This window comes from Coregonus lavaretus, assembly GCF_964263955.1.
Source record: "Coregonus lavaretus genome assembly, chromosome: 6".
In the NCBI taxonomy this organism is placed as follows: domain Eukaryota; kingdom Metazoa; phylum Chordata; class Actinopteri; order Salmoniformes; family Salmonidae; genus Coregonus; species Coregonus lavaretus.
Genome location: NC_139993.1, coordinates 591,688 through 603,657, shown reverse-complemented (window position 1 = coordinate 603,657; position 11,970 = coordinate 591,688). Strand labels below are relative to the sequence as shown.

Sequence of the window (11,970 nt, the reverse complement as noted above, 5' to 3'; positions counted from 1 at the left end):
AACACTTTCCTATGACTGAAAATACACTTGTGCAACATTCTCTAAACATCCCCGTCCTTCTCTCCTCTCACTCTTCTTTGTGTCATTACGTGCCGTCTCCAGGAACGGCATTCTGGGATAGCTCAGCATGGTGCATTCGGTGCTTAACCATCCACCCATCTCTGTTTACAGCCAGACTGGCTACACCTGCTGCCAGGGGACCTGTGCGTGCCTTCAAGCTGCTGACTGGCTGACTGGAGCTCCTGCTCCTACTCCTGCTGATTACAGCTTTCAGAGGACTGCTTTGCACAGCAGTATAGTGGAGGAAACTAGCAACTAGCTAGCATGCACACTGTTGTGTGTACAGTATTTCACTACGTTAGGGAATTCAAGTGGTGGAACTTGACTCATCAGTTGGTTTCTAACTGCTAAATGAAGCTGATGAAATGTGTTGATAGTGGGATAATTTGATAAGACTCATATGGATGGGATGGTGGTTAAAAATCTGTGTGTTGTGAGGTTTTTACTCTAGACACCTTATCACATTAGTGGAAAGTCAACACAACGTTGTTTTGTTCCCTTCTTGTATGGAAATAATATTTGAGAGATAATGTTTGAGGAGATTACCATGAAACTCTATGAGAGTTCATGTGCTTTACAGAGATAGAACACTATGAATAGATGCCAGCAAAGGACATGATAAACTATAGCACTGCAAAATACCTCCAAGCTACTTGTCCTTGTCACGTTGAAGGGCCTTGTACAATATACTCATCAGTAATAACAATTGACATGTACAACAACGTGTGATCATCTTGATGAGTCAGACACATATTATATCCACGGATCATAAATGGTTGATTCCACTTTTCTCGTTACATTCAAAGGGCAAACAATATAAATAATCCCATGATGCTTATGGAAAGTGTCGTCTGTTACAAAGAGTTTAACCATTGAGATGCATGTAAAAATTACCACCAATTATGTGTTTTATTTCATGTCAAGCAGGGGTGGCGTTGTGTAAACCTGGTTTGATATTTAGAAAATGATTCCCATCTTAACAGTTAAACCCTTTGACAGATACATTGTATAGCCATAAATTAACAAAATGACGGATATGCGAGTCTGTATATATACACTGTATGTAAAAATTACTGAGCTCTTTTGATGAATAGAAAATAACTATTTACAACACTTGCTTATCTACAACACATAAATGGCATCCTTAATAATAACATGCACAAGTCAAGGACCTCATTAAAAACAAATAAAGTTAGACTCTTTCTACAAGTAACATCTTGCTTTTTAACACGCTTTTAAGAACTGATAACAGGCCATGACTAGATCTCCTGTGTTCTGCATTGTACTTTTACTACAAGCATGTGGAAAGTAAATATACATATAGTTTATACAGAGCGATAACAGATATCTAAAGATAAATTGATACATTTTCAATAATATTCCCTGTTAGATCGGAGACCTAGACATGTTGGCCCATACAGACAATACTCTTATACCTCATGAAAAGTAAAACTTTAAGAAATGTACATAATTCTCTTCGTAGGTTTTGATAAAGGCTTTGATAAATGTCCATGAAATAAGACAATTATGGACTGAAAATTAAACATTTTTTTTGTAATCCAAATTGTGTAACAGTAGGCCTAAGTAGCTCATACTTGTAATTAAAACTTATCTCATTGAGTGGATTTCAAATTCGCCGCATAGATGCTATCAAACAAGACACCCATGCACATTAGTATAAATGAGGTCCTTAGAAAACTATTAACATTGGGTTTGTGTTTGAGAAATTACAAAAGAAACCAAAAAAGAGAAAACCCTCAAAATGGCAATACTTTAAGTCTGTACACATTTGTTGCATTCCTTCCTCGGCTTTACACGCTAGTACAGTTAGGAATCTCCCTTGTGCTCTCGCAGGCATTTCCAATTCGCCCTGGGGTAGAGAGAAAAAAAACACAACATAAGAACAATGTGGGTTAGTCCACTAGTAGTAGAGCCTTTGATGCCTGTGAAACAAATAACTACTTGGACATTGATACGGCCTGTTAATTACTTGGGTTTCATTACAATGTCTTATCAAAAGCTCTTAAGCTGTTGTTTCATGTGTGGGACATTAATGGCTGACCCATTGGTTAATTTGTTTCCTTGTTTTCTTCTGAAGATACAGTACCCCTCCTTTTTCCTACCAGTTCATTCCATGTAAAGAAACAATGGAGACTTTCTAAACACTATGTAGTGTATACACTGCAGGTCAAAAGTCAACATTGTTATACACGGAGATATGACCCATATGTGTTCTAGTCCAATACAATTAGTGTGGACAATGTATGTGTAATATTGGTGGATATTTCTCAACAAGGAAGTTCAAAGTCATTAAATCAGCAACTTGCTAATAACACAATAAACAATGATTTATCAGACTATGTATCTTACGTTTAACCCTGGCGTCCATCTCCTTCTCCATGACTTCTGTGGGCGTGGAGAACTCACTGAGGGTGATCTTAGGCGTGCTGTCGCTCTGGCTGACCGAACCGATCATCTCCTGCTCTTTCTCCTGGTTCACCTCTGCGTATATGCTAATCCAGGGGATTTTTCTGCAGATTGGTAAATGTAGACAGACAACAGCCATGTTACAATAAGCAATGACTAGTCAATGATTGTCCCATTGGCAGCATTTCTCAAAGCTACACATTTTGTTCAGAGTTGGTATGATGACAAGAATAAACTAACCCCTGGACGTGTTATTATCATAAAGCCACTAGATATCTAACTAAGAAAATCTTCATCTATCCATCATTAAATCCCCATATGACATCAATGTCTAGTAGTGACATAAGACTGTAATCCTACTGCATATACATTTAGCATAATCTCTGAAAAATCATTCCACATTTATATTTATGATTAGACATGTATTTCATCCACTCGTACTTCAATTTATTTAAAATTACAAGTCATTTTATTATTTAATTGTTTTGCTTTGTCGTGTGTGACATTTCAATAAATCTGTTTCCTCTTTAGATTAATGTGGGAAATTCCATATCCATAATTAATGCGTTTTCCGCAGACTTTTCCTTCATTTAATAATTCAGCTACTAACAGCCGAAGTTCGGCAACAGCATATTAACCAATTTAATGATAGTTTTCTTCACATAACATCACTGATTCACACATGTGCCTCATGCATCCAAATCACTCTAAATCTGTTTACTACATCTACAGTATAAAGGACATTTGAAAAGTTATTTCAAAGGAACGTCATTAGTTCATCGTTCATTTATGCAGGCCCTTCCAATCTAGCATATTATTATAATATGCTTTATTAATGATGATGTCAGATGATTAGAGCAGTGCTGCGATACAGTGTTCAAAGATATAATCATAAAGTACTGTACATACCTTTTGAATTTGTAGATGAGAAACACTGCTAAACCCAGGAATACTACTGATAGGAGCATCAGCATGGCTGAACTGCTGTGTCTCGGGCTGGAATCCACCAAGGGTGCTGTAACAGAGGGTAGAGGAAGACCAACGTTAAACATAACAAGAACATAGCAACACAATAAAGGCTAATCTGGGATTGCCTTGGAGTCTTTCTTGCTTCATTGCCAATATTGATCCTATACTGTATATTATTGTGTCACTAATAACAACCATGGAGTACAGTTGAGATATATATTTTGAATCACAATAGTCTGCTACAGTAGGACTACATACAGTCAATGCATATGCTTTACTTGAATCAATTTGTTGAAAACCAAATGATACCATACAGGACCACAGTGTACAATAAAGTTGAGTTTTGGCGCCACAACATTGTCAAAAAACGATTCCCTTCCAGTGGCCCGTATACAGCAACAAATGTCATTTATTTTGTCTGATCTGTGTGACGCTGTAGTTTAGGCCCAAAACAACAGAGCTGGGACAAGGGACAACTTCGCCACCAAGTTTATGCAACAGTAAATCAATCCGGCTTTAGATTATGGGTAGATCCACGGCAATGATAGTGCATATTTAATATCCCAAATTTAAGACTGTTATAGCGTGAAATTGCTTTTTCTAAATGGCTGCCATCTCTCAAACTTAAAGCCATCTGCTTAAAACAAGCAATATTCATATTCCGAGGTAAATGCTAAATTATGGTAAAAATGTGCCTTTTACAACGAAAACTGTCACATATAAAGTGCAACACTTAGTGTGGAATAAATTGGAAGTATGTGGTGCTGATTATACTATTAAACACCTTCATCTCACCCTCTCTCTGGGGTATTACAGTGACTTTGAAATGCGTATTCATATCTATTATCAAAGGTAGAGCACAGTATATTTTCTACTTTGTATTTTTTCCAGCCCCAGCTCTGAGAGGCGGCCTGTGATGTCGATGACCTTTCTGAAGCAGCTTGAAGGCTCTTCCCACATTTTCTGAGGTGACACACAGGCCGCACGTTCATACACACACACACACACACACACACACACACACACACACACACACACACACACACACACAAACACAACCAAGAGTAGTTATTTACTTGTCTCATTTCAAGCCAACACTCAAACTGGTGTAATGTTGATGATTGTTTTTATGCGATTCTGAATTCTGCATGCATTTATAACCAAACTTCTATTTTTTTGTCCTTTTCTCAAGGACTAAATAATCAACATAATTATACTCAGTGTAACACTCATTTTGTGGTTGGATGGCTGTAAAAGACAGTGAACAGATGTTGGGCGTATTGATATAAAAGATCCGTTGTCTCAAGGAGTTCCACTTAAAATAAAATCCATCCTCCCTTTCCTCCCATGTCCTCCTCCAATCTTCATTACATTTACATTTAAGTCATTTAGCAGACGCTCTTATCTAGAGCGACTTACAAATTGGTGCATTCAACTTAGGATAGCCAGTGGGACAACCACCCTTTTTTTTTTCTTTTTTTTTTTATGGTGGGGTGGGGGAGGGGGGAATAGAAGGATTACTGTTATACTATTCCAGCTATTCCTTAAAGAGGTAGGGTTTCAAGTGTCTCCGGAAGGTGGTCAGTGACTCCGCTGTCCTGGCGTCGTGGGGGAGCTTGTTCCAACATTGGGGTGCCAGAGCAGCGAATAGCTTTGACTGGGCTGAGTGGGAACTATGCTTCCGTAGAGGTAGGGGGGCTAGCAGGCCAGAGGTGGATGAACGTAGTGCCCTCGTTTGGGTGTATGGTCTGATCAGAGCCTGAAGGTAAGGAGGCAAGCACCATGGTTTTGTAGTAGATGTGAGCTTCAACTGGAAGCCAGTGGAGTGTGCGGAGGAGCGGGGTGACAAACATACACCCAGGATGGTGACAAACATCATTTAAAATACAGAACAAAAAATGTGCCTTATGAAGACATTATCTCCAGTAAATAACATTGCATTTATGACATCACAAAAAGAAACAAACAAAGCTAAAAAAACAGGAGAATATGTAGAGAAAATAATCATTTCTCATGCAAGTACATACAGTTAATTTATGTAATTATCTTGATACTAACTTCTTTCCTTACCCAAAGTTAGCTGTGTGATGTAAACGATTACTCTTTCTCCTGGCTTTAGCTCGAACTCCACCAGATTCTGGTTGAGAGCGCTGGCAAGTATCTCAGAGATCTGTTGAAGGAGATGAAAGAAGCATCATTTAGTCCAACAATTGTCACCCTTTACAGCTCTTTCAATTCACACACGCTGCATAATGAAATAATATTTGCCATCTTGTCATGACACCCACCACATTGGTTCAGTTATATCAATTGTCAGACTCGGGCGCGTAGAATTAATGTGGATGTGTGTCATTTCAGCCATGACAATGTAATTATCCTATTGGGTGAATTGGCGTGAAGGATTGGAAACAATTTGTCATATATGCCATGACAGAATTACAATGACACTCAAAATGTCAGCGTCCAATCTAACTGTCCCATACCTGCTCTAGCTCCTCCTCTTTCTTTTTCCTGCCCTCTGATTGGTTCTTGTGTGGTAACAGGAAGAGCTCAGCGGCCGTTGGCACACCTGGAAACACTGCAACCAATAGCTGATCCTCTGGAAAGTCTGACACCTGTTGACAATGGACAGTACTGTTACAATATGTTCATACTTGTATAGTATTATTTGGCTACAGTCAAAAACACTGCCCTTAGATTATATACATATTTAACATGTTTGAAATCAAAGGAGAGGGAGGTGTCAATGAAATAGCTTTGGGCTTGACCAACATGTGGTAATAACCCAATATAACCTACAGGTAAACAAGCTACAATATGTCACCAAACCAATAGACGACAGTCCAGCATTAATACTACTTTCTTTTTTTCAGTAACACTTAATTTGACACCTAGAGTCATAACATGTTATGACACGGTTATAATATTGCCATAACAGCTGACATAACCTGTCATAACATTGTCATAACACTGTCATGACACATATATTTAGACGTGTTGCGACATATATTGCAATATTTTATGGCTGATTATGACATCTATGTAAGAGTGTCAAAGCCCACAAAACCTACCACACAAGGCAAACCAATCCATTCTACTTGTATATAGTATGTTATACAACATTTCCTAAAATTGGCCATTCTATTACCATTGTAATTGTACACACATTGATGTCAAACATGTGCCTAGCCCAATGCTCTGTCACTGATGACTGGGATGAATGCAGGAGAAGGACAAAACACCCTATCTGGCATATATTATTATCCTTAAAACAACTAAAATGTACCCTTAAAACACATTTATTTTCGTCAAACATTTTGGATCTTAAATTGTTTTATTATTTTACAAATGATGACTCGTATTAAGTGTATTTGCATGAGTACATAAATCACGCTAATGATATGTATATTAGAAGATTACTTTTTATAAAATGTGTATCTAACAGTCGCATGATAACCGCTAACGATAGCTAACCTACCATAGCTAGCTAGTTGTTGTTAGTTGTCCATGGGTTTTTCTTACATTTAATATACAAGACTCTTTTATAATTTGTTTGTACAATTAGCACAATATACTGTATATAGAGAGAATCAGATGTACTGTTGTTGCCTCGACAATGCATGGGTGTAATTAGTTGTTTTGAACACCACCATCTTTAGTTACAGGGCAGCTAACCTTAGCTAAACAAAAACGTACTAGATGGTAGCTAACAGTTAAGTAGCTAGCTACATGAATAATTCAGAGCTAGCTTTAGCAATGTTATGAAAATATTGAGAAAAAAGGATTGTCATGTATTTGAGAATGTGTGAAAGGTTTTCCTATTGCCATAATATATTTGGTATCACGTACATGCCCTTATGTCAGTCATCAGTCAAAAAGAGGGTGTCTTGTCCTGCTCCTGAAATCTGCTCCTGCATTCTTCCCAGTCATGAGCAACAGAGCATTGGGGTAGGTACATGTCTGACGTCAATGTGTGCACAATTTATTATGGTCAATTTTAGAAAATGTAATATAATTTACTATTTACAAGTAGGCTATGGTGTAATGGAATGGTGTGCCTTGTGTGGTAGGTTTTGTGGGTTTTGACACTCTTATGTAGATGTCATAACCAGCCACAAAATAACGCAATATGTCACAACAGGTCTACATATATGTGCCATGATAGTGTTATGACCATATAATGACTGGCTATGACAAGTTTTGTCAGCTGTTATAACATACTATGACATGGTTATGACCGAGTCATAACGTGTTATGACCCTAGGTGTCAAATAAAGTGTTTTTTAACAATCCAATCTGAACCTCCCTGTTTTCGCGAAAGTGTATTTCTTTCTTGATGGAAAAAGTACCTGTTGCCAAACAACTGTTTTCTATGCCTTCAAAATAGCTACTATTGAATGTTTTTGTTTATAATGGCCTTTTTCCACTTCAGACCACCTATGAGGCAGGGGGTTGCAACTGGCAATCAGTGTCCATTTGAAAAGCCACTAATGTTTTTATGGGTTCTCTATGGGGCTATCGACAGACAATGGAGTGGCGTAGTCGGCGAGTCACATACACTTGAAGCACATCAATTATCAAGACTTAAAGTCACTATTTGAGCACTGGCATTTTATGTCCCCCAAACCCATTGGCTGGAGTGGAAAATCTGATCTGGGGTAAGGGAGGGGAGTAGGCGAGTGAGTCTGAGTCAGATGAGTGACCTTTTAGGAGGGAACTTTGGCCAAGCTCAGATTTGGCTGAAAAATCTTGTCGCTTTATTATTTTAAAAGCAAAATATGGTGCGGCTTCCTCACAATCTTACTGTATGCAACGCTAAATAAATTAGATGAAACAGTGGTCAATTACTAATTACTGTTGTAAACACACCATGACATGGATTCTGTTTTTCATTCGTCGTGAACTTGACCGCAACTATGAACTATGACGATACTGGGTTATTCTATCTTCATAACTCCTTCCATAGTGCATTATTTCCAACATTGTTGTGATAAATAGGTTATGATGATTTACCTATAACTATCATTTTATTCTCTGATGTAAAGTACAGTCGTTACCCAGGAAAGGAAGGGGGGTGAGAGTGAGAAAGGGATGCACAGAAGCAATGCACTCTCTTGGGGAAGAAAGAGGACATGTTAACCTCTTGCACCACACTGAGAGGTGCATTAACAGGTGGCGGTGAAACCACCAGGGGTTTCCGCGAAACATACTAAATTATATGCATTTTCCAACAATCACTTTCTGGAACCTGAGAGGAAGCCTCCGGCCATCTTCCATGTACTGCAGGTGGAGGAAAGAAGAAGCCGGAGAAACCGAAGATGGAATGACTTCTTAAAATATCTTAAAATAGCTTCTACTACTGAACTCCCCATTCAAACATCTATTAGGTGGTGGGTTGGAATCAGCTGAGGAGCAAAAGTCAATAGAGACCTGAGACCCATATACCGTATAATGTATCTACTGTAGCTCCTAAAAGGTTGTATAACAAAACGTTCTGTATGAAAAGAGGAACTGTAACACTCTATTGAGGCTAGCAATTAATAGCTCAAGCTTTCTAGAACTGAGTTTTCCCCTCAGTTCAACACATTTCAATTGGCTGGTGCTATACTATACTGCCATGAACATAGTATGAGGCTCCCAGGCTCCCAGGTAACAAAGTGCACTTTATCCCTCACAAAGCCTCACCCTGACCTCTATCACAGTAGCTCCCTCCACTGGCTCTCAGCCTAGCTCGCATAAGCCACCTCTCATGTCAAATCCACTGTGGAGTTGGTGAAGACACAGAGAGACCACAAGTCTCACACTATAGGCCTAAACCTCGAAACGAAGTATCTCCTCCGTAGATACTAACCACATCCAACACCCCGGCAATGGCTAAGATCTCCTTCATTCCAGGCTAATTCCGAAGAATGCATTTATTCACTCTGACTTCTGAAAATAAGTTATTAGTGCTCTTCAAGCTGCCTCGAGAAGGGAAGAAGAAGCCGAGCCTCTCACACCTGTGTGATAACGAATCACAGGACAGCCCGAGGGCCAACGCCAAAGCGCCTGAGTGGATAGAAAGATACGAGAGAGAGGGAGAAAAAGAGAGAAGGAAGGAATTCACACTTACTTGGAGCAGAGCCTTCTTAATGACTCTCCCCACATCCTGTCTCCACTCGGGGACGTCAGGGTTGAACTCGTCCAGATTAGGAGAGAAAGATAAAAGCAGAGATTTGAAGAACTCTGTCAGAGAGAGAGAGAGAGAGACCCAGGGGAGAAACAGAAACAGACTGTTAATTCAGCTCCTGATCTAGGTGCATTATTCTCAAGGTATCCTCCTCGTTCCCCACTTTGTTCTGGTTGTGTCCCTCCTCTAACTGTCTTTAGATGGGTGGGAAAGCTGACAGAGATGTTGGTGTGTGTGAGTGTGTGAGTGTGTGCGTATGCGTGTGCTCATGGTTTGACAAGGGGAGATGATTGCTCGCACAACTGATTTCTTCGATAATTGGGGAAATGTCCTCTTCGCATATATCCTGACATGTTCAAATGTAAAGTACCCTCAAATGTTGCATCACAAGTGAGATGCCTGCTAGATGTACTAATTAGCATTACATCAAGTAGAATAATTTCATTAGGGAGATCCGAGAGAGAGAGAGAGAGAGAGAGAGAGAGAGAGAGAGAGAGAGAGAGAGAGAGAGAGAGAGAGAGAGAGAGAGAGAGAGAGACGTAGTACTGATCCTTACCTTGGACTGCTATCGTCTTGGTGTCTTGCAGTATGGCGTTTGCTGAAGACACTTGGACCGTAACAGTGTTCATTCCCTCGCTGGTGAAGGTGTATGAGATGCTCCCGTCTAAGCTGATTACCGGCTGGAGGAAGAGGGAACATGGACAAAATGGATGATCACACTTTGATCCGGACATAATCCCTAAACCTAAAACCTTTACCTAAAACCCCGGAAGATGAAAGATACCCATTTCAGATGATAACAACTTCTCCTTGAACTTCTCACTTAGAGTAGTCGGAACTTCTGACTTGAGTAGTTAGAGTAGTCAAAATTCTGACTTGAGTAAAACCCTACAAAAAACATCCTCCAATAAGACCTAGAACCAATGCAGCTAAGGTAATAACTTATGACATACTAACAAGACGTCTGAACAAAATACAAGATCAGAGACTGCTCCGCCTCTATCACAGCCACCTTCCATCAGAGAAGAGGTCAATGTACGTAATACCATAGACATCATGTATACCCCATATATACATCAGTTGAGGCTTCTGAAAGGAGGACAGCTCATAGTAATGGTTGAAGTGGAATGGAACTGGAATGGAAACCATGTCTTTGATGTGTTCGATGCTGTTCCATTTATTCTGTTTCAGCCATTACAATAAGCCTGTCATCCGATTTAGTTAAAGTGACACCCCTTTTGAATAGTGTCAGATTACCTCTACTAATGTTGTACAGTTGGTACCCCACATACAGTATACTGTATACTATACACAACATCAGAAGAGGATGTGTCTGCACCACATGGTCTCACTACTGGAGTCCCACAGGGCTCGGTTCTAGGCCCTCTTCTCTGTACATCAAATGTTTTAAGTCCAGTATACCTCAGTGCTGTTCCCCAGCCACCAGAAGTAGGTGAGGGTCCTGGAGTGGATGGGCCAGACCACTGCTGTTAGGTTTACTTCCTTGTTCTTGATGGCCACAAACGGAGCTAGCAGCTGGACATGTTCCACATTACCTGATACAAACACAGAGGATGATTCAGACTCAGTTTTGGATGATTCAGACTCAGTGTTGGATGATTCAGACTCAGTATTGGATGATTCAGACTCAGTATTGGATGATTCAGACTCAGTATTGGATGATTCAAACCCAGTATTGGATGATTCAGACTCAGTATTGGATGATTCAGACTCAGTATTGGATTATTCAGACTCAGTATATGATTGTAATTACATGGATATTGTTTCAGACTACCTACTTTACAATATGAAAAGCACTCACACATCGAAATATTATTTTTAGTTTATTTTTAGTTTAAATATGAAAAGCACTGGCACATCCGAAGATTCTTTTTACAGGTGCGTGGGAAAAAAGAAATAGAAATCTTCTTAAATTAAGAATTAGAGAAAATAAAATCCCTCACACTGCGCTTGCCAGTATCACTTATCATTATCACTGGAGTAGTGTGTGGGATCTTCTTTTCAATAAGACTACTTTAGCTGAAAAGGGAAGTTGAATGAAATCTTACTCAATAAATGTCATAACTGTCATAATGTTTTATAGTTTTGATGGAATTTACTTGAAGAACAAGATTTATTCTAGACTTAAAACACGTTGGCGTTGTCATGTTCTTGTTGTGATACCTTGTGAGTAATACTGTGGTCTGCCATGCTAAGACCGTAATGGAAGCTGACGTGGGTGTACGTGGCAATACCGTCATCTAAGCGGTGAGGTTTCCTATAGCGGAGAGATATTACACAGTATTTTCACGGTAAAAATCCAGCTGACAGTGGTGTGACTCGGC

At 39.4% G+C, this 11,970-nt stretch overlaps 1 protein-coding gene across 1 annotated transcript in view; it reads right to left on the bottom strand.

Annotated features, from left to right (window-relative positions):
• Positions 1-1,871: 1,871 nt before the first annotated feature.
• The window catches only part of LOC311131112 (VPS10 domain-containing receptor SorCS3-like), a gene marked incomplete at both ends in the record, with an annotated part of 216,181 nt that continues 206,082 nt past the window's right edge, over positions 1,872-11,970 (bottom strand). Inside the window, 8 exons of the mRNA XM_084163923.1 lie at positions 1,872-1,930; positions 2,431-2,591; positions 3,397-3,502; positions 5,527-5,626; positions 5,940-6,071; positions 9,569-9,681; positions 10,182-10,305; positions 11,048-11,181. Coding sequence (XP_084020049.1) covers positions 1,872-1,930; positions 2,431-2,591; positions 3,397-3,502; positions 5,527-5,626; positions 5,940-6,071; positions 9,569-9,681; positions 10,182-10,305; positions 11,048-11,181 — 929 coding nt within the window. The remainder of the gene's footprint in view (positions 1,931-2,430; positions 2,592-3,396; positions 3,503-5,526; positions 5,627-5,939; positions 6,072-9,568; positions 9,682-10,181; positions 10,306-11,047; positions 11,182-11,970) is intronic.